Source organism: Aphelocoma coerulescens, chromosome 3, assembly GCF_041296385.1.
Source record: "Aphelocoma coerulescens isolate FSJ_1873_10779 chromosome 3, UR_Acoe_1.0, whole genome shotgun sequence".
Lineage (NCBI taxonomy): Eukaryota > Metazoa > Chordata > Aves > Passeriformes > Corvidae > Aphelocoma > Aphelocoma coerulescens.
Genome location: NC_091016.1, coordinates 123005321 through 123033182, shown reverse-complemented (window position 1 = coordinate 123033182; position 27862 = coordinate 123005321). Strand labels below are relative to the sequence as shown.

The 27862-nt window shown below is 44.5% G+C and overlaps 1 protein-coding gene across 1 annotated transcript in view; it reads right to left on the bottom strand.

Moving 5' to 3' along the window:
• Positions 1–27862, bottom strand: part of PINX1 (PIN2 (TERF1) interacting telomerase inhibitor 1) — a 61401-nt gene that overhangs the window by 20195 nt on the left and 13344 nt on the right. Inside the window, exon 6 of the mRNA XM_069011848.1 lies at positions 27013–27089. Within this exon, the coding sequence (XP_068867949.1) occupies positions 27013–27089 (77 nt within the window). The remainder of the gene's footprint in view (positions 1–27012; positions 27090–27862) is intronic.

Here is a 27862-nt window from a genome sequence, read left to right as displayed (position 1 = left end):
ACTACCTCCTACGTAAAGAAACCTGGAGAGCAGCTTGGAAACAGACTGAGAGCTCTCCTGAAGGAGTTAACCATTCAAAAAGGTAATAGCTGAATTTTGAAAGAATTTGGCCACCGGAGCTACTTCCCTGCAACAGTTCCGAGGAGCTGCTGCCAATGTTAACATCAGGAGGCAGCTACTGACAGGTCTCATTTTGCCCAGTCTGATGCTGCTATTGACACTCAGGCAGACAAGCCAGCACAAACAGGAATAAAAGGCCACCTTCCACGGCAGTGCTTCTCAGGGAACTAAGGAATTTACCGACAGCCCTGAAATCCCTGGCAGGCGGTGGGATTCGCTTCCCAAATGTCCCGGGGCACGGAAAAGCTGATGGGACTCATGTAACAACAGCTCCTACCATGCTGCTGGGCAGCTCCAGAGATGAGTGACAGCCTCTGTGATATCCAACAGGAATTACTGGGTTAATGTGGCCTTTCGGGCAGTGGCCAAGTGATGTGGAAGATTGGGGATAAATTCCAGGTCACGGTCCTTCTGAGAGGACAGAAATTTTTGCAGAATCAACAGCTACTTGAATTTTTCTTCAGGCTCGACAGCAAATGGCAAGTTCCTTATACCAGAGTTACTGGATGTGGCTTGGAGCAACCTGGGATAGCGGAAGGTGTCCCTGCCCATGGCAGGGGGTTGGAATTAGATCATCTTTAAGGTCCCTTCCAACCCAAACCATCCATAACTCTAATTACCACCTAAATTTTTGCCTCTGCATCTTCTGCCCCAGCTCACCACCTAACCAGGCAACTCTGTGCTAGTGCAGAAGGTAGAAGTGATTCAGAGGGAGGAAGCTGAGCTCATTTTGCCAAGTCCAGGGGAAGGGTGAGCTTTGTACAAGAATGTTCCCTCCCAGACTGGGATCTTCACACCCTGTGCTCAGACCAGTTCCCAGTTTTCCTGCCTTGGAGAAAAGGGGATGTGGGTGTAAGCTGGGAGCTGAACTCCCAGCTCCAGCTCCTCTGCTTCTCAGAAAACTCAGCATCCCTGTATTTGGATTTTGAACCTAAAATTTAGGCCTTTAGTCCATTACTAGTTTGAAGACTGCAGAAAACCCTTAATCTCAGCAAATTTAACCCAGTCTCAGAATCACAGCACTTTGGGAAAAGCTTTTACATTTCCCCGCAGTTGTGCTTTGTCTTTAAAGCAGAGCTGACAATACCATGAATCCTGGACAGAGGTGAAAGTCACGGAATAACAACAATGTAAAGGCTTCAAGATGATTTTGGAAACACCAAAAGGCCTGGATAGGCAGCTGGGAGCCTGCTATCGATGACAGATTAGCCAACTCCACAGGGTACAATTTGCATCCGATTCACAGGGACTGGAAGGGGACTAGGAAGTTGGGATTGTAATGGGATTAATCATATGACTCCAGGGATCCCATTCATCCCGCTGGGTCCTAGAAGGGACAAGGGTCCTAGAGCTGCTCTGCACTGCCTGAGCTGCATTTGGGAAGTTATTTGAGGTTTGCTGAGACAGGAATATCAGATTGGAAGGACAGAAGAGATAAAAGTTTGCTGGTTTTCCACTCAAAGCCAGCCTTTATCAAAGTTATGTGACCACGAGCCGAGATTAAGGACTGTAGTAAACCTCAAATCCCAGCCTAGAGCTGAAAACCTTTGAGATTTAATGCTCCTAATTCCTCCAGCCCTCACATTTACTAGGAGTGACTGTTAAAAAAAATAAAACAAATCAATCATTCTGGAGGAACTGTTGTGCATCCTGAAACAAAGGGAAAGGATGAGATCATCGCTGTTTCTTCAGCCTTGGTGAGGTCTCCAAGTGAACGTACGAAGCAGATGAGGAGACTTGCCTCAGCAAGGCCTGCCAATGTCAGAGCAATAAATAAATGTTCAGAGGATGAGGCTGCACCTTCAGCTGATGTGGCAGCACACTGAGCTGCTGTCAGAGCTGGGAAACCTGTGGAGTCCCAGGATTTCTGGGAAAATGGAGATCTGGTGCTACGCTTCCCTGAAGGGAGACTCCAGAGCAAAGCCACTCTGGAAAGGGTCAGGCTGCCAGGCAGGCACTTAATTAGAAGAAAAACACTTCCAAAGCCTCTTTGCCATTGTGATCTTTTGTGTTGAACTTGGCATTGCCATGGAGTTCCTGGGCTGTCCTACACCAGGGACACCAAGGCCTGGGAAGCACTGAAGCAGTTTGTCCCAAACTGTTCAGCATCAATATTTGATGTGGGGACTCCTGGTTTTCTTCCTGGATTTCTCTCCGTGGGCTTTGGCCACTGAGGTGGATTTTGACACAGAGCCAGAAGAGCTGGGACTTTTTGTGCCTTCTGTTAATGGTGAAAATTAGGAATGAACCCTAACTATGGTTAAGTGTAACAAATGAGCTGCTCTGTGCTCTGAGCTACCAATTCCTAACTGTGTTTACAGTTTTCCAAGAATTGGTTCCCAACCCCGAGTCACAGCCCAGACCTTGGCACAGCTCCAGGCACACCGAGGCTCAGGCATTCCTGGTGGAAGGTTCTCTTTGCTCCAATTCCCATTCCCTCTGCCTTAGACCCTTCAATTTTAGGTCATATAAAGACAATACAGAAAAGAAAACCTCTGATGTTCATCTGTAGCAACACTGTCCAAATAACTCCTTCTGTGAGGACAATTTTTGGCTGACCTTTGTTCCAAATCTGGCAGCAAAATTCTGATTTTTATAAAACTCTCTTGGAAAACACATTTTTTCCCCCTAAACTTAATTCACCTTCTGGTAAAAGTCTAAACAAACAATTAGGAGTCAGGCTGAATTTCTGCCCTTTGGGGAAAAAAACCCCACCACAAAACACTACAATATCTACAGAGATGCCTATTGACCCAGCAGTCATCAGAAATGTGGTGGGTTTGGTTTTTTTTTTTTTTTTATTCTTTCTGGCACAAACCCAGCTTTCTAAACAGCCAGTGACCCACTTTCACCTAGCTGGCCTCTGAAGTTGAGAGAAGATTCCTACCCTCTGGACGCTGGAGGCTCTGTTTGAAGTCCCTGCTGTCAGGAGATGGTCAGTTTACGTCTCCCGTCCTAGGACAGGAAAAGGATGCACTCTCAGCTCCATGTGTTGCAGGGAGATAAGCACAAAGATTTCTGTCCTATGCCCTTATCAGCTTTTCCTGCTACTCTCCAGAACAGACACCACCAAGACTGGCAGTAAAACTTAAACTTAAGCAAAAGGAGGAGGAAAATGAAAAAAAAGAGAGAGACAAGTATTTCTCATAATTGTAATTCAAAAGGTTGAAGTTTTGGGAAAAAAAAATTGTGGTAGGATTTTTAGAAGTACTGAAAATTACTTAAAATCTTCTGTATCCTCAGTGCAAACTGATCTACTCTGACATACCAGGATGACTTGGGGTTTAAAAGATATCTCACTACTTAAATAATCTTTACTACAGGAGAATTCTTCCCCCTGCAAATAAAACCAATTAGCTGGCAAAAGGACACTCCCTGAATGTGGAAATGATCATGGAATCACAAAATGGTTTGGGTTGGAAGAGACTTTAAAGATCAACCTGTTCCACCCCCTGTCATATCCAGGGACACCTCCACTATCCCAGGTTGTTCCAAGCCTCATTCCATAAATTAATGTTTTCATCTCATATTTTAATTTTGTTTTTCCTTCTCTCTCTGCTGCTCCCTCCTTCTGTTTATGATCCTTCAGTCCTTCCACCTCATTTTCTTAGTGTGCAGAGGACAGGCTAGACAGAGCCTCCAAGGATTTTGGGTTATCTCCCATCTTTCCATCTCCTGCCCACATAGGATTTAACTTATGGGTGCTTCAGTCTCCACCCTCTATAAAGCTGGAATTGCTTCTTGTTAAAACATTGTCAGCCACAAGCAAGAGGGACTCAACGTCATTTTAGGAGGCACCTTCAAGTAAGACTTGAACACAGAGGTGATGAATAAACCTTCCAGATGGAAGCCAAGTGTCCAGCTCTCCACAAAGCCCCACTTGGACCTACCAATGCAGAGACAAACAAAAATCATCTAGCAAATACCCACGTATAATTGCCAAATGGCTGTTTTGGAAACCTCAGGAATTGCTCCTATGCTCCTCCTCAGCCCTCAATATCATTATTAAAATTATGGCTGCACGGTCAGTTTGTAAATTGAAACAACAACATCCCTCATGTAATTGCAGCAGCTGTTAAATCCACATCACAGATGTCACAGGGTGCCATAAAATGGGAGGAGAACTTTATGGATGTGCCAGGGCACAGAAAGTCCTTGAGCACTTCAAGATTCCCAAATTCTAGACTTACTCCTGCTACCAATTTCTTCTAGGACAAGGTGTTTGGGGTGGAGTTTAAAAGAGCAGTCCAATTTCACTTTTCAAAGCACAAAAGATTCTAAAATGTATTAACTTTCCAGGTGATTGGAAGACATTACTATGTATATATACAGAAGAACATCTGGAGACCCAAAATAAACAACAGGCAAATGCAGAAATAATCCATGGCTTTTGAGGCAAAGTAGAACTTCCCTCTTAGAAGTTCCTGCTCCTCCTCCTCCTCCTCCTCTTTAAAAGAAGCTTCTAAAATTTTCTTTTTAAAATAATTGTGTTGCTGCTACATTTTTACCCTTAAACCTGACTTAGGATTCTCATTAGATGAAAAAACCACTTCTCTGCATACATGGAATACCAAAACTTATGATGTTACTCCTACTGCTATTGAGTAAAGAATTCAAAAGGCAAATCATGAGATCTCAGCATTTCTCCAAGTTCACTCTGCCATTTCTCTTTAAGTTCTACCACAATAAAGAAAAATTTCCTCCCTCAAACCTCCTGCAATAATACAAAAACAAGGAAATGATGATGAAATGCTCCTTGGGCAAGGCAGGAATTATGGTGATGGCATCAAAAATGTCAAATATTCCTTCAGACTGGAATGAAAGAAGTATTTTAAGACTCTAATCACATGCAAGCAGCATTGAGCCCAGCATTCTGGATAAACCAGCATATGTGTGTGTGTGTTGGGGTGTGTTTATCCCTGGATATCAGACAGGACAGGAAAGGAAGAGTTGAAACACTTGTCCAGAAAATGCTCAGAAAGAAAACACAGCCAGGACAAATTTAGCAGCTTTACTTAGCTGGGATATCAAAGACAGAGCTGACTGGAAAAGCAACCACCTCTTAAGAATGGCAAAATAAACTCAGCCGAGTCTCGGGAGGAAAACCCGGATCAGAGGCTGGATTTCGTTAACTGCTGCTGTTTTGGGTAAGTCAGGTCCTTTCTGACAGTGCTGAGATAATCTTGTCAAAGAACAACAAAAATGAAAAGCCAAAAAGAAAAAAAAAAAAAGACAAAAAGACGGACAGCAGCCATTTCAGGGGGAATTTGTTTGGCAAAGTGGCTTTGAGGTGGTGTCTGAAGAACAAAACTCGGAATGAACTTCCTAAAGCATTTCTTTTTTTTTTCTTTTTTTTTTTTTGGTCTCCTTTGGAAAAGCAAATTTCAATAGGCTGATTGGCAACTTGTTTGTTGATCAAAGCAAAAGTCTGAAACACATCTGAAACAGATTTTCTGAATAAAAAAAAAAAGCATCTCACACTCAATTCAGAAGAAAGCTTCCCCAGCAGAAACTAGGCTATTTGAATTTTATGATTTTTTTTTTTTAAATGGCGTTTCCATCAACTAAAATGAGCCAAAAGTGACATAGTTTAAAAAATTCTGTCTTGAAGACACACAGACCTATTACCTGGATATGATGCTGAAATCATGGCTTGGAAATGAGACTTTCTATCCAAAGTTGATTAATTTGCTTGTATTATGCAGAAGAGGATTTACCTCAGACTGGGAAAAACATCTGGATCTTACAGTGACCAGAATCACCATTTGATGCTCAGACACAAGGAGTTTTTAGATGGGAAGGTGGCATCTGCCCATCTCTGGCCAAAAAAAAAAAAAAAAAAAAAAAAAAAAGGGGAAGGAAAAAAAAAAAGAAAATCCTGAACTTTTCAAGCTGCTGTGACTTCACCTGGGGAAGCCTTCCTGGAGGATTTAGGACAAGCAGCAAAAGAAGTGTGTGAACATGATCTGTACCATCCAATGGCTAAAACTGGCTTTGGAATTCACCTTCCCAGTGCCAAGCTCCTGCTGCCGAGAGATTCAGAAATTGAAGTGATGTCAAGCAATTTCCCTTGGCTCCCAGTCATGCCAGAGACAGACACTCTGACGCCGAGGGAGGATGATGGGGAGATAGCAGGTCCCTCTCATTTTCACCAGAACTCCAGGGAACTGCTCCCGTATCTGGTGCAGAATTAATCAAGATAAGTTAATGTGTGATAACATGTATCTGAAGAGGAGAAAACCTGGGCAGCTCCTGCCTCTCCAGGAGTAAATTTAACAGCTCTCCAAGAAACACAAAGCTGTCCTTTTCTGCCCTGATCCACCCCAAAAGCAGAGCTTGGGCTGGAGATGAGAAAAAAGGAGAAGGTATGGCACAGGAATGTGGCACAGTAGAGAAATATCCCATAATATGACAAATAATTGATGCTTTTACACCCTGGCACAAGAAACTTTCACCTGACCCGTAGATACTCCTCCTGCTGCTTCTCTTAAAATACTCCACACTAATAACAAGTAAATGGTTTGTGCATCCACAAAAATGGATATTTTGAGGTATTTCAGTGAGGTCTAAACTCTGTATGATTGCTACATTGCCACTGTGACATGTTTTAGATTAAATGGAAACATCAGAAACTATTGGAACACTCGACTTGTGAAGAAGGTGGGAAACTGGAAAAAGGTTTGGGTTGTAACCATGGAAACTGGAGTGTGAAGAGACCCCTGAGCAAATGCACACAGACACTTCTCTCTCTGTAACCCAAGTGCATCAAGCCAAGTGCTGCCTTCCCAACCAGTCCTGCTGCCTTTCAAATCCCAGAATGGATTGGGTTGGAAGGGTCATTGAAAACCATTCAGTTCCACCCCCTGCCATGGGCAGGGACGCCTCCCACTAGCCCAGGTTGCTCCAAGCCCTGTCCAGCCTGGCCTTGGACACTTCCAGGGATCCAGGGGCAGCCCCAGCTTCTCTGGGCACCCTGGGCCAGGGCCTCCCCACCCTCACAGGGAAGGATTCCTTCCCAATATCCCATCTATCCCTGCCCTCTGGCACGGGGAAGCCATTCCCTGTGTCCCATCCTTCCAGGCCCTTGTCAAAAGTCTCTCTCCATCTTTCCTGTAGCCTCCCTTCAGGTACTGGAAGGGGCAATTAGGTGACCCTGAAGCCTTCTCTTCTCCAGGCTGAACAATCCCAAATCCCTCAGCCTTTGCTCACAGCAGAGGGGCTCCACCCCTCTGAACATCTTGGTGCCTCCTCTGGATTAGCTCCAGCAGCTCCGCAGGAAGGGGGGGTCTCACCTGAGTGGGGCAGAGGGGCAGAATCCCTCTTGTACCTGGGCACCTTTATCCATCCCAAACGAGGCACTTTGCAGACTCCAGAAGCCTTCAGGCCCCACAGCAGCACGGAATGCACCAGGAATCACACCCCAGCAAACAAAACCTGTGCATGGAGCACTTTGAAATGTTCACAGGGAATTCCCAACGAGTGCTATCAATTGGATCTGATTAATAAACCATGCCAGCCAGGCACAAGCTGTGAATTTGTGCTCACAAGCACTTCCAGGCACACAGACAAGCACCAGGCCTGAGTGCATCATACACAAGGACATCACTTATCCTCAGGTAGCCAAAGGCCTCTGGAAGTATCACCTGGTATTTTTACAGGAAACCCTGTCTGAAAAGCTCTCATGCTCCATTTTCTCACCTGCATTGTTCACAAGGTGACATCCATCATCAGCATCCCTGATGGATGGCATGGATTAATAGAGCAACTCCAGAGGCTGAGTTCCCAGCCAGGTATTTATATCTCTTCCCTTAGATAAGTAGAGCCACTGATTCTACTTATCTTAGAAACTGTAACCCCTCCCAAAAAAGGCAGAAGCGTCAATACATCAAAAAAAAATGGAATCCAATAGGGAAAAAAATTCCAAATCTAAATGGAAGGTGATGGGACCAGCAGATTTCCCTGAGGCATAATTTGCCTCTCTGATAAAACAATAACTTCCCACTGTGCAGTCATGAATAATATCACCTGAAATAATGCTTATATTTGGATATGGAATATATGGAAGGATGAGAAAAGCATTCCCATGTATGACAAATGAACAGCAAAGCAGCAGGACTGACATCAGAAACTCTTTTCTTTAGTACTTCAGTTATCCCACCAAAGACTGGTAGTGAAAACACAAAATCTTTCAGCTCCAGATGTGTGAATTTGGGCTCAAACTCAACCATTTGAAGCAATGTGAAAACAGAAAGAGCTGAGGTCTCAGCCATCCCAACCTGCAAACCTAAAATCAGTAAATATCTATACTGCCTTGTGGGGCAGATGCACCCAGACTTCCAGATTCTGATTTGTTCTTCAGGATCTAAACAAACTGTCCTCTACAAGTACCTGATACCATCCCCAGACCAGAAAGGGAAGACTGAAAAGAAAGGATGTAGATACAACTACAGTCAACAACACAGAAAGAACATTCCCAAATTCCCAGCAAGAATATTCCCAATCCTGTCTTCTGAGCAGCATTTGAATTGCATGTAGTAAATAAAGACTAAGGGCACACCCTAAGTGAAAAAAACCCAACATACTGAATAGCTGTTCATTATGTGAGTGCCATTTCCAGAGAAATGAACAGTACATAATTATGTAATTAACAATGATGATTGTCTAAATAATCTCACTGTAGGGTTGGAGCGAGTCGAGTTACACGAACAAGATCAGATTCAGCATTTTTAGGGTTTTTTTTGTTTGTTTGCTCTTTTTTCTTACACAAACTGGTATTTGAATGAGGTTCAGTATAATGTGTGGAGAATTGACACTATAGAGAGCAGAAAAAGGATGAAATAAACCTTAAACTCCTGACTATACAAGAAGGGCATTGTATAAAGGCCTCTAGGAGATATGGGTCAACCAACTCCAGCATAGTCAGCCCAAAATCCCTCTGGGAGAACATGCAATTCCAGCCTGATGGAAGTACAAGCACTGAAATTCTCATGACAGCTTAAACATTCCTTGTAGGACATCCTCACGTGTCTTACGAAGGGAAAATCCCCCAAAATTTGATGGATTTTATTAACTGGTATTCAAGGCCAGGTTGGACGGGGCTTGGAGCAACATGGGGTAGTGGAAGGTGTCCCTGCCCTTGGCAGGGGGTGGAACAGGATGAGCTTTAAGGTTCCTTCAAACCTAAACCATCCCAGGACTCCAGGACTGTATTTATTCAAGTTTTTTCAAGACAGCCCAAAGGCATAAACTTTTTCAAGAGACAAGTCTTTCAAAAATTTGCCTTAAAAACCCAAGAGCAACATCCTCTCCCTCAAACAAGTAATTTTCAAATACAGAGCTTATGACACCAGGGAGAAAATGTGAAACAATTCAGAATTTTGAGTTCAACCAAAACTCAGACACTTGACTAAAAATTAATTGGAGGAAATTTACATTGGAATGCTCGACTGTGTCAAACAAACAGAGGGGAAGAGAAGTTCAAATACAGAGAAGCTAAAATGTTAAATATCAACACATTATTTCAGCTTGCATTGAAACTTAGAAAGCCACCCTTTATATGTTATGGTTTAGATTAGGTATTCAGTTTAGATTAAATATTGGGAAGAAATTCTTTCCTGTGAGGGTGGGGAGGCTCTGGCACAGGGTGCCCAGAGAAGCTGTGGCTGCCCCTGGATCCCTGGAAGTGTCCAAGGCCAGGCTGGACAGGGCTTGGAGCAACCTGGGATAGTGGAAGGTGTCCCTGCCCGTGGCAGGGAGTGGAACAGGATGAGCTTTAAGGTCTCTTCCAACCCAAACCTCCCTGTGATTCCACGGTTTTATGTTAAAGCAATAATGGCTTTTTACAGATAACTATTTCATTGTTTGCCTTACAAAGGGATTCTTTCCGTCAAATGCTCCTTTAAGAATTTTCTGAAGGCAGTAACATTTTTATGGTTTCAGAGTGGACAGATCCTAACTTTTCCTTCAGACAGAGCCACAGCTATTCCTCCAGGCACTGACATTACCTCTGCCCCAGCCACAAGGTGCTGAAATCAATATTGCAGGGCTGGCAAAACAGAAAGTCCCTTCCCCCTCAGACGGTTCAAACCTGTCTGCAGCCTGTTGGACTCCTTGGAGCCATTGGATGCTCCAATAGTTTTGGCAATGCAAGTTCCCATTTTCACTGGGGTCAGCCAGAACAAGATTAGACCACATTCCTGGTGGCCAGCAGGTGATCCGAGCTTGTGTAAGCTCAGGCACAAAGGCACAGGTTTATCTCCCTGTCTGAAGGCAGCCAGCTCGCTCTGCAGAACCACCTGCAGTGCAGAGAGCAGCTCAAGAACAGATTCCAAAAAACAGCAGCCCACTGAGACAAGGTCTGTGTGGCAGTAAGATGCTGGCAATGGAATTCATCCACCCTGGTTGCAGATCCAAGAAAACCACTTGCACCTTCAGACAGCTCAATGGTTTCTTTTCACATCACCAGGTGAAACAGGAGAATAAGTTGTTCTTTCTCAATTTAATGAGAAAGGATTGAAATTGTATTAAAATGCTTTAAAAGTGTTCAAGAATGGTTTTAGCGAGAATTAGGGGGAGCACTCCAGTTTCTGGGATTTGATCTGGGATTTGATCCAGAAAACAGCTGCCTGGAAGGTATCAACACAATAATGTTGTGAATAGAAAGTTAACCAATAACAGAATCCCAGAATGGTTTGGGTTGGAAAGGACTTTGAAAATTATCCAGTTCCAACCCCATACCATGGGCAGGGACACCCTCCACTAGCCCAGGTTGCTCCAAGCCCCATCCTACCTGGCCTTGGACACTTCCAGGGATCCAGGAGCAGCCACAGCTTCTCTGGGCACCCTGTGCCAGGACCTCCCCACTCTCTGAGTGACATTATTAGGTAATATTGAATAAGATAATAATATTAGAATAAGATGTAGCAAATCTTCTAAATGCTTTCAGATGTGCCTTTATGCTTCTGGACTTGAAAGATGACTGAACAGCTCGGGTCCCTCCCAGCTGGCTATAGGGTAGGAGTAAGTATACAGTAAGAGTCATCATAAATTAAAATTATAAAAAAAAAAAAAAAAAGATACTTTGGTTCCAGTTAAAGCCAGAACGACCATCTCTCTAAACAATTAATTTAACAAGGTTTTTCTTGGTTTAGAAGCCACAGTCTCCTGTTACAAGCCCTGAATCAGTCTCACATCCCTGTTCTCTCAAACGCTGTTCAGGACAACCCCAGGGAATTAATCCAGCATTCCTCAGTTTCCCTGGTGGAGGGAACTAGCAAGTGTATTCCAGGGCTATTAAAGAGTTAATTAGGCAGTGCTTTGTGCATCGCAGCTTCACTGTTTCAGCAAGTCTCTGCTGACAGCTAATTAACAAATCTCTGATGAGCTGTTTCTTCGAGAGCTCAGCACGGTGCTCCACGAAAATCTCCTTTATCATTCCAGCCCTGCAGCCCCAACCAATGTCCTGCTGCCCCTCTGCCCCGTGGTGAGGGGATATCCGTGATTCTCCTGGCTGCCTCTAAGCTGTCAATCCTGCCCCCCTCCCAATAAAAGTTTATTTACTAAACTTGGGAGCATTTCATACAAAGCAAAAACCAGGCAGCTACATCAAAGCCTCCCTATTCTCACTCCCTAGTGAACTGTGAAAATATAAATTCAAAGCTGACAAGCTAGTTAGACTTTTAACTAAAATCTGAGGGCAATTAACTTTAACCATGCCACTCTGCTACTGTACTCCTGGCACCAACTTTTGAGAAGTGGCCCAAATTCCTCTGAGGAACAGAAAGACCATTTATCTCCTCTATTTATTCAGGGCAAACCTCCTCCTTCGTGTCAAGCTGGGAATGCAGCGTTGCTGACTGTGACTGGCAGTGATAAAGGAGCTGGTATGATTTTCAAATGAGCAGCATGTCCTGCTTTCCCAAATATTGGAGAACAGTGAATAATATGCCCTCTTAAATAACAGCCAGGTACCAATTCAGAGCTGCACACTGGGGAAAAGGTGCCTATAAATTCCTGGACACATAAAGCTCCTGCCTTAAGAAGGATTTCTGCTTGGATCTCCTACAGAAAGGTATTTTTATTTGCAGAATTTGGGAAAGGAAAGCAATCAGAAGTGACAGATAGATAATTTCTCTAAATAAGTTAGGAAGTGGCATTAATTTACAGAATAATTTCTGTACATGTGGTCCCTTCCAATGTTCCTTGAAGTCCTAAGCAAGTTCTGTGTATTAAATCCTTTCAGTAGCACCAAAAATGGGTCCCTGACCATGGCAGGGGGTTGGAACGAGATGATTTTTAAGGTCCCTTCCAACCCAAACCATTCTGTGATTCTGTTCTATGAAAAATATAAGATAGAAACTGCCAAAAGCATATTGCCTTGCCTAAGTGTCTGTATGGAAAGGAAAATAATACAAAGCTTTTATATATTTGCAACATATGATTATAAACCAAGAGCTTTGTACCTAAAGCTCAAAACAAAGATTTAATATTTAGTGGAAGCTTTAAATCTGGAGCCTCAAATCATAATATCCAATGTAGAGAGGTGACCCTCAAATGCAGAGGTCACACCTTAAGCAGGTTAAATGGCCCCTCCACTGGGGCTTTTCTCTTCTCCTGCTTCTTAGATGTTACATCACTATATTTAACCTCTCAGCAGGGATTAATCTCCCTCTCCTTTAGGCATTTAGCTTAACTCTGAAACAATTGGAGAATATGGCCTTGAATCCATCAGGATCAACAGATCTCCACAGCAACAAGAGATCCTGAAGGACAAAACAAGAAGCCAGGTGGGTGCCTCCTGTGTGACACCCTGAAGGTGATTTTGTGTCAGGGCCCTTATGTGGTGTCAAACCCTGCAACTCCCCCTTGGGAGCAATGTCATCTTTTATTTCAAGGACTTCAGACTGAGGAAAACAGAGAATTCTCCCACCAGCCTGAGAATCCAGGTTCCAGAAAAATTAGTTACTCATTAGGTCAGAAGAGTTTTGCAGCTTTCAGTCCAAAACTTTTAACCATAAAAGCTTCTTGGAAAGTTAAGTCTGAAAAGTGCTATACAGATGTCATGGCAAAATTCTTATCTCTTGTTGCCTGACATGAACTTGAGAGAATTTTTCCTACTTCCCAAGCTTCCTCTGAGAGTGTGAGCAGTTCCCATCCCTTCAGCCACTCTGGGAAGGTGAAGAGCACTGTGTTCTGCTGAGACAGGAAAGAAAGAAGTTTCAAATCTCAAAATTCTGTGATTGGACCAGGGATCTGCCACAGCCCTGCAAGGCTTTAGGTATGTGGGGATACAGAATTTGGGAGAAAAAATGCCCTACACCCCTGGGGGTTAAAGCAGAGGGGCAGCATCTCCTGTACCCTGGAAGATTCCCAGAAAGCCAGAGCAAGCCTGGACTGGGCAGGGAGCCCTTTATTGTTATCAGTGTTTTCATACAGCCAGTTGCCAGGAGTGACAAAGCTCTGTTTTCCAGGAGCAAGTGTTCAAATCAGAGCCCCCAGCCCGCTGGTGCTGCGCAGCGAAGGCTCGGCCGCTGGGCGTCTCTTGGAGACACCCATTTCCCTACGACAACGCCGGAAAAAAGGAACGGGCCACGCTCCCTGCCTTTGGATCAGATCCATCGCAGTTGCTACACACAGCATTCCTTTGCCATTTGGTAACTGACAAACACCAGGCTGTTAAAACAGGGAAAAAAAACCTGACCCTGCAGTTGGGGAAAAAACCCCCGGCCCCGCGGTGCTGTGGGTGGGGAGGCCTGGGCAGAGGGGGTCTGCTGGAATGGGAGGAGGGCAGGGAATCAGCAGCACAAGGGAGACACGAAGTCCTGCCTGTCAAAAGAAGGGCTGCTGCTGCACTTGACTGTTAATTTTCTCTGACCACTTCCACAAACACTCCTGCAGGTGAGATACTCCTGCACTTCTTGCCTGACCTCAGCTTCCCAAGCTCCACAAATCTGCGGGCTTACACACCCCCACCCTGGGTCGTGCTCTCAGGTGATGCTCTGGAGCACAGCATCCCCCTCCCACCCAGATTTTATGTACACAGCCCTGCTTTTGCAGGGATTTCAGGAAAGCTGGAGACAGTCACGCTCCAGGACTCTCTGAAAGTTTAATTAAGTTGCAATGTCTTAAAACCACAATACGGGCACCGTGGCTGTAAAGTTCAAAAGGTAAACAGGGAAGCACATACAGAATGCTTCCAACAGCTTTTCCAGAAATAACCTTGGGAGAAACCTGGATGAGACACTTTGCACTTCAAAATTCTCAATTATCATCTCAATATTTCAGTGCACTTCGTGAAGAACCCCACACAACACAAATTAAGCTGATACTGCTTGCATGGGATATGTGAATCATCCCCAGGTTTAGTGGTTGGGAAATTGGGATGCAGACGTGACCCAAGGCTGCACAGCAGGTGGTGAAAGGGAATCAGAGAGCCCTGACTAAAGCCTGGCTCTGCCTCACCTGAGCCACATTCCTGGGATCCACTACAGACAAATCCCATCCTCCAAATCCAGAGGGGCTGGGAGAGAGGAGTTCAAAAGCAGTGATTAATAGGAGGCTTAGCAAGGCAGAAGTTAAAATAGGGACATTGTGCCTTCTCAGTGTGCAAGTTCCAACAAAAAACTTCCTCTTCCAGCCGCTTGCTGACGTGTAGGATTACCCAATTTTCTCTCATCACCTCAAAGCTTGGCCCAGCATTCTCACTGCTCTTAAGACGAAATGTAAATGAATGCTTAAGCTCCCAGCATCAGCACAGCCACAGATATTAAAAGGCTGAATTTAGGCCACTTTGGCCAAGGCTGAATCACTCCCCACAGAACATCCATTCTTTAATTCAGGAGGAGAAACATTTTTAGAATGCAAATTGGGAAGCAATTTGAGAACTGGATAACTCGGCAGTCACATGTTTTGTTATATCACTGCCCCAGACTGGAGCTGAGCAGCACCAGGAGGTTTAGATAATTTATATCATTTATAAATTATGGTGGTCTTCATGGAACAACTGGAGTTTTGAACTGGTGCCACCACTGCACAAATTGAGACCTTAGAAAAGGGAGATATTTAGAAAACTTAATAACCCACCAGGCTGAAATGTGGTGTTTACAAACTGATTAAAGAGCTGACACCAGGATGAGCTGAGCCAGGCAAGTCAATAAACATTGGAAGCTCTAAAATAATTTGGGAATTGTTGGAGGAAACAGCTTTTGCTTGGATGTGACAGCAGGGACACAGAGAGCCAGCAGCCCCCCAAAATGCATCCAGATAGAATTTGGGATGTTGTCTTTGACATATTTCATATCAAATTTCTAAGTGGCTTAATCCATTAGTAGTTGGAGAGAAATTCCACATGCACTGATACCTGGAGGACTTTACAAATATTGTACTAAACCTAAGAACTTTTCCAGGCACTTGGGAGTGTTTTGTGCTTTTTCAATACTTTTAAGAGTTAAAGCAGTAGCTCAGTTTTGGAGAGACACAACAAAAACCTTCTGCTTATTTACTTGAACTGTTCCTCTTTTTCTCCACTAAATATAAACCCCACATTCATATTATGAGACATCAAAGAATAAATATATAAATAAAGGGTTACCTGAAATAATAAATAAAATTGCTTGATTTTTTTCCTCATCTAAGATTTTTTCACTCCATTATGAGATATAGTGGTTTAATGAAGAATAAAAAAGCACTTTCAAGCTTGCACTTTACCACAGCAAGATGTTTTGTAGCGATTACTATTTTTCTAACTGAAAATATTCAGTGCAAAACACACAAGCTGACAACTTGAAATTAAAATACTACTTATTTTTCTTAAAATTGCCAAAAAATGTATTTTCTGTGAACTAGAAAACATTTCCTAATTAGCATTAGCTTTTGACTACCTTGTACTACAGAAACTTTCTTCTACTCCCAAGCTTAGAAATTTCTTTGCAAAAAAGTATTGAGAATAAATAATTTTCTTTCAAGTATTGAAGCACTGAGTGACATTTAAATTCTTCAATATTCTGGAAAACACGATTTTAGGGCAGACAATATTTTTGATCTTCCCTTCATTTGTTAAAAAACAACCTGCACCACACAGGTGACACAGGATCAGTGTTACCCTGAGCTGGGCTGGATTCTGCTGTCAAAAACATGTCCCAGCACTTGGAAAAACTCAGCTCCTGGTGAAACAGAGCAGGTTTAAAATAAACCCTGGTAAAATGGGAGTAAGAAAGAATTAAATCTTGAATGCTGTGGACCTCTCACCCTCTGTCCACTCTACTACCTATGGTGAAATCATGCTTGATCCTGACTTTTCGTGGGAGCTGAAAGTTTATCCAACATATGTTGGTTTTTAACTCCAGCTGATGTCGTTGCAAAGTGGCCACCAAACCACCCTGGGGATTCTGGATCCAGAGGGACTCCAGCATTTTCCACCAGCATCATCGAGGCAGAACCTTCTGAAGGTTCATCCCAGGATGCAACAAAAGATTTCTGAGGATTACCACAGGCAGCAGCATCTCCTGTTCCAAAGGCACAGCAACCTCCAGCCTGCCCTCACCGATACCCCCTGGGTGCAAGTCTGTGAATCCGAACCCCTGAGGGCACAACCAACTGTGCCCAAGGGGAGAAGGGACAAACTGCACACAGATGGATTCACATCCCTCAATCCAGTGCAGGGAAGAGTTCAGACCCTGCTGCCTGCATGGAAATTTCGGAATCTGTTCAGTAGAGTATCCAAACTCTGCCCAAACCAGCAAAACTCTTGAACTCCCCTTGGTTGCCTTTTCTGTGGCCGATTTCAGTTGTTATCATGGAATGGGTTGGGTGGGAAAGGACTTTGAAGCCCATCCAGTTCCACCCCCTCTGCCACAGGCAGGGACACCTCCCACTAGCCCAGGCTGCTCCAAGCCCCATCCTACCTGGCCTTGGACACTTCCAGGGATCCAGGGACAGCCACAGCTTCCCTGGGCAACCTGTGCCAGGGCCTCCCCACCCTCATAGCCAGGAATTCCCTCCCAGTATCCCATCTAACCCTGCCCTCTGGCAGTGGGAAGCCATTCCCTGTGTCCTGTCCCTCCATCCCTTGTCCCAAGTCCCTCTCCAGCTCTCCTGGAGCCTTTTTAGGTACTGGAAGGGGCTCTGAGGTCTCCCTGGATCCTTCTCTTCTCCAGGTGAACACTGCCAGCTCTCCCAGCCTGGCTCCAGAGCAGAGGGGCTCTGGTCCTGGGAGCATCCTTGTGATGCTAACATTCCAACAGGTCCACAAGTCCTTGCTCTCTCCTCTCAAGAAATCAAAATTGGATAATATTCATCGTTAACACCAAATCTGAGGCCCTTCCCACAGAGGAGATGGACAACAGCAAGTCCTCATCACCAGGATCCTGACAGGGGACACATCATTTTAAAGCTGATGCTAAAGTCACCTGAGCACAGAAGGCACCAACTCTGCCCCTGCATGATTTGTCTTCCCCATCATCCTCTTCCTCTTTCCTCAGCTGAGGGATGCACACAGTTATTAACAGATGGCCAAATTAATGACATGAATCAGCAATTTTGTCACATTCGCCCCTCTCCCTATGGCAACGCCACAATTGTTCAAAGGAAACACGCTGGGATCGATGGTGGTTTGCAGAGTGAGGCTGCAGAGGTAGTGAAAAACAGACACTGGATTTCTTAACCTTGTCTTAACCTTGGGAAAACCCAAATAAGCCCAAACTAAGTTCAAATGGCCACGTTTGCACACATGTCAGGCAGCTGGAGGGAGCTTAGAGAGAGGAGGGACCAGCTTGGACTCTGGGGGGAACTTTACCACCAAGTCACTCTCCAGCACCAGGTATTTCTCCTGACTGGAGAGTTAAAAAAGCAAATAGTCACAGCTGAAGAAAGAACCATCCAGCAGAGAAGCTGAAATACAGGATTGGAAGTGGAAAAGCTTGTTTCTTTAGATTTTAAGCACTTTCTCAGGCTGAATCATTTCTTTTGCTCCTGCTTCAGGTTTGTTTAACCCATCTGAACCAAGCAGCAGTTTCATAACCAGTTTGATGAGCCAAAAATCAGAAGACACCCTCGGAGGAAGGTTAGACACCCTTTAATGATACTAAGTCAGCAAAAATCAGATTGCTGTGAACACCCAGTCCTCACAGGCTGCTTGAGTAGATCCAGCTGCCACCTTAGAGATAATAAAATGTATCCTAACCCCTGATTTCTGAGAGAGAACAAGCTGCTGTTTTTCCCTCTCATTCCCACAGCAGCATTATCCCTACGAGTTGTCAGCCCAAATCCCACTCCTCCAGGCACAGGAATAAGCACATTCCTGCCCCAGGGAAAGCAGGGCAGGGAAGGAGACCAACTCATCACCAAGAACTTGCCCACCTGGCTTAAAAATCAACAGGAAGCCACCTGCTTAGTTCACACTTCCATATACAAATCCTGTTATGATAGGATCAAAAAAAAGTACTTTTCCTTGTTTTGATCTGCTGCACTGGAATTTTTTTTTAATTTTTTTTTTTTTAAGGACAGCTCTTTGATCAGACAAATATTTTTAAAAGGAAAAACAAAACAAGGCTGGTCTGTAAAGCTCAGGCCCATGCCTGGAGGAAGGGATTACATAGGACAAAAATAAGGTGAGGTTTATTCCCTAGTAGCCAAACCCATATTCTTAGCTACTGGTGTGTAACTTTCTCACATTATACACAGTTAAATAAGAAAAGAAAAAAAAAAAAAGACAATTGCAAGAAAAAAGCACAATTAGGACTTGTTTTGAGCACCCAGTTAAGCAGCTGCGCCAAACATTGTTCTGTAGTTCCTTACACGATTCCAGTGCTTTAACCCAATTTACCCCATGGATAAGTGTTTCTAGATCACATTTTTATGCAATTTAGAGCTGGATTTCCTCCCTCCCCTTCTCATTTTCTTTCTTTTTCCCCTCTTTTTTTTCTTTAAATCTCAGTGAAGAATCCCACTGGAGAACCACCTTTGCAGGACAAGGTGTTATAAAATATACAGATTACAAGGTCCAGCAGAGAGACAGCAAAAGCCAATAGGAAATCAGGTCAGTTCAAGCCTTTTACCAACACAGACCTGCCTCTTACTCCATAGATTTTCCCCAATTATTTCATCAGACCCATTTATCAATCTATTTTTTGTGCATGCAGTGCCTGAGGACTGGATATGACCAACTGAGCAGCCTCAGGATACTTAAATGACAGAAGCAATTGAGCCATCCTGATTTCAGACCCACTCAATCTCAACACAAAACCATGTCAATGATTTCCTCTTTTTTGAGAGGGCACGAAAAATTCTTGAGAGTTTTCTTTCTTCCAAGTCTGGAAACAGAAGAACTCCAATCGTGATGAAGTTCTGACTGGCCTTTTCCTCTGGCAAACTTCCACAGCCTAAAAGCTCCCAGAATGCAAAAAAAAAGCGAAGACAGCAAAAATCCACCTCCAAAAAACGCAGCACAGCTTTCACACCAAGTGTAGTTAAAAAATGACTAAGTTTTCTTGATATATGAATTTGTGGGTAAACCATTTATCAATGACCTGTTTACCTGTGCAGCAGAGTCCCTCAAGCCGAGGGCCATGTCATTCCCCTTTGACTGATTAATTAAGCCAATCAAGAGATATTTTTCACTGTGAGGCAGGATGGGTTATTCCAGCTAATGCCTGGTCTCTAATGGTAACACATTAAAGCCAACTCGGCTCTTTAAGCCTCTGGAAGTGACCAAAAGGGAAGAAGAGAAGATAAATCAAAAAGAGCTCCCCCCAGTTTTGTTTCTGTTCCTTAACAACCCCCCAAGGAACAAATGTGGAGGCAAGACTTCTCCAATGAAGAGAGGCAGAAAAAAGCACCTTTTCTTCCAGACTGGGAGATATCTCCTCCTCTCCCTCTCTCCTGATATCTGAACAGCAATAATTTATCCTCCAGTTGATTAACAAGGTGCTTATAGAATAGGCAACAAAACATCAATACTTTGCTCTTCCACCTTTTTTATCAAAAGCACAACTAGGACAGAATGCTGGGTAAAGGAATTCTTCCTGGTGTTCCTAAAACAATCTCATCTGCATGGAGAAACACTAAAAATACGGCCCAAATTAACACCTTGAGCCTAATTCATTTTCTGACTTGCTATGTAGGATGTTGTAAGTTACCAGCTCAAAGCAACAGAGCTTTAGAGCCACTTTCCACGGGTCTGTGCTGCCAGATCTGCTCTACCTGCACCACTTGGGCAGGGGGCTGGAACTGGGTGAGCTTTAAGGTCCCTTCCAACCCAAACCATTCTGTGGTTCTGTGATTTAGCCCTTCAGCTGTACCACCCTATTGTCCTCCTTGTGACTTTGTGTCACCAGCCTGTCCTGACTGCTCCTCAGGCACAGCCAAAGGCACTGCTGCACTCTGCTCACTCCTAGCAGAGTCTTGGCTTTGGGATGGTTTTTTCTCTTCTTTTTGACCCTTCTGGATGTGAGAGCCCATGGTGGGGTGCAGAGCAGAATTGGAGAGGCCAAAGAAGTTCCTGCAGTACTAGAGAGGCTAGAAAAAGCCCTTGAAAATAATCATAGAAATCACAGAATGGTTTGGGTTGGAAGGGACCTTAAAGTCCATCCCATTCCACTCTTTTCTACGGCCAGGGACACCTCCCACTATCCCAGGTTGCTCCAAGCCCTGTCCAACCTGACATTGGACATTTCCAAGGGGCAGCCACAGCTTCTCTGGGCAACCTGTGCCAGGGCCTCCCCACCCTCATAGGGAGCAATTTTTTCCTCATATCTCATCTGAACCTCCCCTGCCTCATCTCAAGACCATTCCCTCTTGTCCTACCACTTAAGACTAAAATTCTGAAGCAAGTAAAACGTGCTGATCAAAGTAGCAGAGATTTCAAAGATATTAAGACTCTAAAATATTTCATGGCTGGACAAGGAAGGCCAACAGATCCACGGACATGGATCAGGGATTCCAGCACAAGCTCATCTCCTTTAGCCACACAGAACCCAAGCACAACACAACCACAGGAATCCAACTTCAGTACTGGAGTCGCTCACAGAATGCCTTCTTAGAGATGTTTGACTTAAACTGATCCCTCTCTGCCCATTCCAATGAGTCTAAAAGTGTCAAATTCATCTTTTTCCTCGGCGTCACTCACTGAGGAGCTGGGATTTCCCTCAGGAGACTCCTCCAGTGCCCCTCTGACATCACTGTGAGGAAGCCTGCTGAAGAGTAAATCTGTGTCTTCCTCTTTCTAATTGAAGTTCTCACCCCCCAGTCCCATTCCTGGCTTTTGCCTACTCTGATTACTGTCCCTTCCCTTCCTCTGCTCCTCCCTCCCCGCGACCCCCAGATATTTATAGGCAGAGAGGTCATCTTTTTTCTGCCTCTTTTCTGAGATGAACGTATCCAGTTCCTCCACTCTCTCCTTCTAGGACATGCCCTCTAACCCTGTCTCCCATTTTACTAAATCCTTTTGGACTCTCTCCAGGTTTTTGATGTCTTTTTTTTCCTCTGTTCTGCTTCTCAGTCCCAAATACCTCATGCTAACTGTGGTCTCCAAAGCAGAACGGTGAAAAATCTGTGTTAATTTGTAACTCATTTTTCCTCTTCTGTGGGTTTTTTTTTTAATTCCCTGGCATTGCCAAAAAAGGGAGCAGTCAATTAATTTATGTGGTAACGCTGCAACAAATTTGGTCACAGGTTAAAAAGAAAACCCCTAAGATTAAACTTGCAACTTGCCTAAAAGTCACACTTGTGAAACCCCACAAACACCAATATCAAGACTGGCACTTTGGAGAGAGAAAAGTCGAGGTGCAGGGAATGATATCAGCTTACCCACAACTTCAGGGAGCCCCTGGCAGAGCCAGACTTTAATGGATTTTCAGCTATGTCCCTTAAGATTAGCCAACATGCTTTTCTGATAAGTGCTGGGAAATATAAGTCAGTTGAGGAAGTTCTGCAAAATGTGTCAAAGACAATTTCCTGATTAAAAAACACACACAAAAAAAAGTGAAAAAGCACCAGGGGTGGACAGTTCCATTTCTAATGCCTAACAAGGAAGAAATCACTGCAAGCCTGAGACTTTTGAGCAACTTGGATTGGGTGGCTTAAGGGAACTTACGCAGGTTTTACATCCAAGTTACACAAATTTGGAGGAAGCAGATTACTCATGGAATGGCCTGAGCCATGGATGTGAGATGGATGCAAAACACTCAGGTTTTTATGCATCTCCAACAGGGGTTGAGCAAATCAGAGCTGCTCCCCCAGCCCCCAGAGCGAAATCAGTGCCAGAATCATGTTGTTCAGCAACCAAGTTGGGACCGTCTGCAACTCATTCCCAAATCCTCAGCCTCACTCAGGAGCATTTTCTCCAGTGATAAGGCTTCATCAGGAAACACAGCTGGATGGAGGAAGGAAATTCTGAGAAGCAAAAAAAATAGTGGGGGTTCCAGGAAGTTCAACCAGATAGGAACTAATGGAATTTGTTTTTCTGTCTCCCCAGCTCCCAGTGTTCCTAAGCAAGTGAGAAAATCACAGGGAAAGTGGGGGCAAAAAACAAGTCTGGCAGATCTTACCCTGCAAAACAGGTCCTCATTGCAGGTCTCCAGAGAGCCTCATAATTACAATTCAATATTTTCGATCACTTGCTCTCCCTGAGAAAAACTGCAGACGTTTTCAATTTAGGTCCACTCTGAAGCCCAGCCATTGTTTTCTTCCCCACCTCATTTTTTTGACTTGTATTTTTTTGTTGTTGTTGTTGTTTGTTTTAAACAAAGGTCCCTGTGTAGTTTATTAAGGAGGTTTGAGTTGGACACATGATTTATCAAAAATAATTTTAAAAAAGGACGGTTATGTTGAACATTCAGGAGAATTAAAGGTTGCAAGTGCCTCTGATTAGTAACACATATCCCAGAACCATCAAAACAACAGTATTGTAGTTTTATTACTTCTAGAGAAACTCCTTTCAACCCTCAGGGGCAAACAGCATTTCCTTCCACATCCTTTGCAATTCCCCTCTTTCACAATCTTCACAATCCTCTGGCCAACTCCCTCTTCCTTTGATAAGGTAGATAATCCAAGCTTCAACATTCCCCACTTACTGCTGCAGAGCTGGTGTGAAACAAGAGAAAGGATCCATTACCAGATCAGTCCTTGGCCACTGAGACAGCTGAAAAGTGAGTCTGAGATCAGCCCCACAGTTAAGACAGCTCAGACTAAGCTCACACAGAGCATCTCCTGCCAAAGGCTGCCGCACTGGTCAAGATCATAAAATGATTGCTAATGACCACATTGGAAAAGAGTGGACAGGACTAAGTGGAACAGTGACACATCTGATTTGTTGAGACCCTGTTTATCCCTGCAGCAGTTCAGGGGTGACAGATTTTTGACAAGCACTTCAGAAGAGCCAGGATTATCTTGCTGGTCCAGAGACCATCACTGAGACTTGAGTCCTCCCACTGACTCTCCTTGGACCATAAGCACAGACAGAATTCCCTGTGTTTTGCTTTTTTCCTCCCTTTTCTTAACCTCTAAAGGCAGTTTGGTGTGACACCAGCCAACCAGCCAGCTCTAGTGCAACAGTGGGGAGGTTTAGATTGGATTTAGGAAAAGTTTCTTAATGGAAAGGGTTGTCTGGCACTGGAACAGGCTGCTCAGGGAAGTGGAAGAGTCACCATCCCTGGAAGTGCAAGAAACGTGGATATAGTGCCTGAGGACATGGTTTAGTGGTGAACAGGCTTGGAGTTGAGGACTGTAGAGGTCTTTTCCAGCCTTAAAAATTCCATGATTCTGTGATCTCTTCTCCTTTTCTCCTCCTCTTTTATCCACCCACTGAAATTTTGTCACAGGCTTAAACTGGAGGCTTTAAGGAAGGCTGATAATCAAAACTCTGAATAAACTCCTGAAGAAGTTGCCACAGCTGACCCTGAGCAGGGTGACTGATCTGGAGACCTCCAGGTCTCCTCCAACCTCAGCAGTTCTGTGATTATATGAAAAGCAGTTCCTGCATCTTCCCATGAAGTTACACCCAAGCTTTTCTGATCCCAGACTGAAACAAACAGAAATAAGGGAAAAAGAATTAAGCTGAAAAGCTTTGTCAAAAGATCAAGAGTGGAATGGGAGCTCTGTTGGGGGCTGGTAGGTCTTTCAGTGCACATCAAATGTGTGCTGAATGCTTCTCAAGCTGCATCTCAGAGAACAGAGGGAGATGATACCTCAGGAAGAGTCTCAGAGACAGGAATTCAAGCTATAAAATCATGGAATGGCATGGGTTGGAAGGGATCTTAGAGATCACCTAATTCCACCCCCTGCCATGGGCAAGGACACCTTCCACTATCCCAGGTTGATCCAAGCCCTGTCCAACCTGGCCTTGGACACTTCCAGGGATCCAGGGGCAGCCACAGCTTCTCTGGGTACCCTGTGCCAGGGCCTCACCACCCCCACAGGAAAGAATTTCTTCCCAATATCCAATCTAACTCTGTCTTCTGTCAGTTTGAAGACATTCTCCCTTGTCCTGTCCCTCCAGGCCCTTGTAAATGGTCTCTCTCCATCTTTCTTGTAGCTCCTTTCAAGTACTGGGAGGCCACAGTTAGGTCACCCCAAAGCTGCTCTTCTCCAGGCTGAACAATCTCAATTCCCTCATCCTTTTCTCACAGGAGAGCTGCAACATCCCTCTGATCATCCTGGTGCCTCCTCTGGACTCGCTCCAGCAGCTCCATGCTCTCCTTGTGCAGAATCCACCCATGCCCTGCTGCCCATGGGGGGTTTCTGGGCTGGGTCATGTCCGGCTCTCACCCACCAGTACCCCCAAGTGCTTCTCCCAGGGCTGCTCCATCTGCTCATCCCCAGCCTGGGCTGATGCCAGGGCCTGCTCCAACCTAGATGCAGCACCAGCACTTGGTCTTGTTAAATCCATGAGATTCCTGTGGGCCACAGCCCCAGCTCTTCCAGGGTCAACAGGGGTAATTCCATGTACCATCTCCACTGCAACCACAGCTGGGAACCTGCAATCAGATCCACTGACAGGAGCAGTTCTGGCTCCTGTGGAAGTGTGGAAGTCCTTATCCTGTGAACAGGGAAACCAGCCCAGGGTTGTAGGAGCTGAAATTAGAAGGAAATTGGAGCCTACCACAATCTGGAGGCAAACCCAGGGCTCTGCTGGGCACCAGGGCTCTTCCTACATCATCTCCACGCAGGAACAACTCAGTTCCAGAAGAATGGCAGCACCTTCCTGCTCCTGCAGTGAGCTCTGTGCACTCAGGGAAATGCCCAGAGCTTGGGGATTTCAAACCAGAATGCAAACACAGGGAATTCCTGCAAGGCCTCACAAGGCACTTCCTTTGGTGCCACCTTAAGGACCAGGCTCTGGAACATGATGGAAAGGGATCCTAAGAGTTCATGGGTGCAGTGAAATGCAATTGCTCAGAGCTGGAGGGCCCGAGCAATGCACTTTTGTTCTGTGCAAACTCCACAGATCTCTGATCCATGAAGAGAAGGGGAAGGGGGAGCTGGGGGAAGCAATTGTGCTGCCTCTGGCTTCCTCTCCCTGTGGCTGCTCAGCAGCAGCCAGAAGATGACAGCAGCTCCAAATTCTGTTCTCTCCTGCCTGGATTTGCATGGGGAAATTTGGGTGCTTAGGAGGGAACAGACTGTGACTTTTCTGCCAGAAGCTTGAACCATTTCAGGAAATCAGCACAGCAGCCATCAGCCAACCACTGCATCTGTCAAGGGATTGGCAAAAACATGCACAAACTTAGACACCCTCCATAAAATCCATGTGATCTGCAGTGTTTATCCACAAAGGAGCAAATGTTCTGCAGAAAAAGACCCAGAAGAAGCAACTTTCCAACTCTGAATTTCAAAAGATGTGAAACACACAGAGAAAACAAGACCAACTACTTGAGACAACTCATGAGTGGACAAAATCTGCTCTCTCAACCCCACCAGTGAAAAATTGCTTTAAATCCCAGTTTGTCCTGCTTCCCATTGATCTGACAAGCAAAGGAGCCAAGGAGCAGATCCATGGCACATTTAGGTGATCAGAACCAACAGGGCTCCCTGGCACAGGATTTGAGAGCTCCAGCAGTTTTCACAGACTGGAAGTTACCAAATCCTTATTGCAGCTCCCAGAGACCTGCAGTGAAGTTCCACAACAATTTCCAAGAGCACCAAGAGCAAGGTGTCAAACACTACAGAAATTTCCACTCCATTTCCACTCAAGCCCCATTTTTCCCTTAAAACAAGAGATTTCCAAGAACTTGGAACCAACAGGGAAATTCCTGCAACACGTCCATTTGTGCTTTTCCAGGTGTTATTTTTTCCAAAGAATTTTTCTGGATATGTTGGTCATGTCACAGTTATTGTGTCCACTGATAGAGCAGGTCTGTGCTCTGCAAAAGCAAAATGCTAATGAACACATAAATAAAATAAAAGCTGGTCCAAACCTTGATCTCATTACACAAAGTCAGGGGAGAGGTCTGCTCATCAAATATTTATCACTGTTCAGGGCACCTCTGAATCTTTTGCAGCTGCTCAGCCTTTCCCAATATTGTGAAAACGAGGGCAATTTTTGTGGCGACTGCCCTGTTGCCATGGAATGTCCAATTTTATTTTGGGTATTTATGGTTCTTTCACAGAATTATTTAGGTTGGAAAAGACCTCTGAGAGCATCGAGTCCAACCAGGTCAAGCAAAATTCTCCTTTGTGACGTACATTTCCTAACAAAAAATTACAATACTGGAGTTCCCCAACTCCAAAGAAGTTACATCACAATAATCCAAAAAAACAGGGATGAAATTTACTCTTATTTCCTCACAGTTCAAGCACAGCCCTTCAAGGAGAAAAAACACATTGGCAGAAGACATTTGGATGTTTTGTTTAAGGGATAATAAACAAGGAAACAAGAGAAAGGAGAAAATTCTTGTTTACCTGGCTCTTGGCACTCTTCTGTCTTCTCCCAAAAATGCAGGACAGGTCCTGTTCAGTGCGTGATGAGAGATCCTTACCTGGAAGGGGTAAAGAGAGGAAAAAAAACCCCAAACCTTCACATCTGAGGATGCATTTTGGCAACAGTGTGACCCATAGAGAGGAATTGCTCTTGGAGGTGAATAAAAATCAGGAAGTCCAGGTTGGACGAGGCATGGAGCAACTTGGGATAGGGGAGGGTGTCCCTGCCCACGGCAGGGGGTTGGAATGAGATGGGCTTTAAGGTCCTTTTCAACCCAAACCATGCTGTGCTTCTATGTTAAAGCCACTAAATGAAGGTACCCATGAGGAAATGTGTGTATGCACTGGGATCTTTGGATTCTTGTGAGGATTCCCCATTTCTGACAGAATTAGGGAGTTACAGCTCCTCCACACAATGAAAAAAAAAGAAAATCAATTATTACTGTGTGGAGGCTTTTCTTCGATTTCTGATGTTGCTTCTGAAAAGCAAAACCTCCACCTCTGACACACACTGGATTATTCCAACTCAAAACCACTCCAAGGGTGAAGCAAAGATTTCCAGGAGGTCCATTATTCCCATCTGATTGTTGTGTGGCGAGCTGGATATCAGACATGGAGCAGGGAGGGGGAAGCAGGAGGGTGTGATGTGAGACTCAGAGATACAGGCAAAGGCTTAGCCAATTCCACAGTGCAGGATTTGTTGAGTTGTCTGCTACTTCTGTCAGAAAATTCTTTTGGAAAAGGTCAGCAAAAGTTAAAGAAACAAAATTAGCCCAGACAGGTAAACTTGTTAAGAGTCTGCTGGGGTCTTAAATCACTTGATTTTCTGATT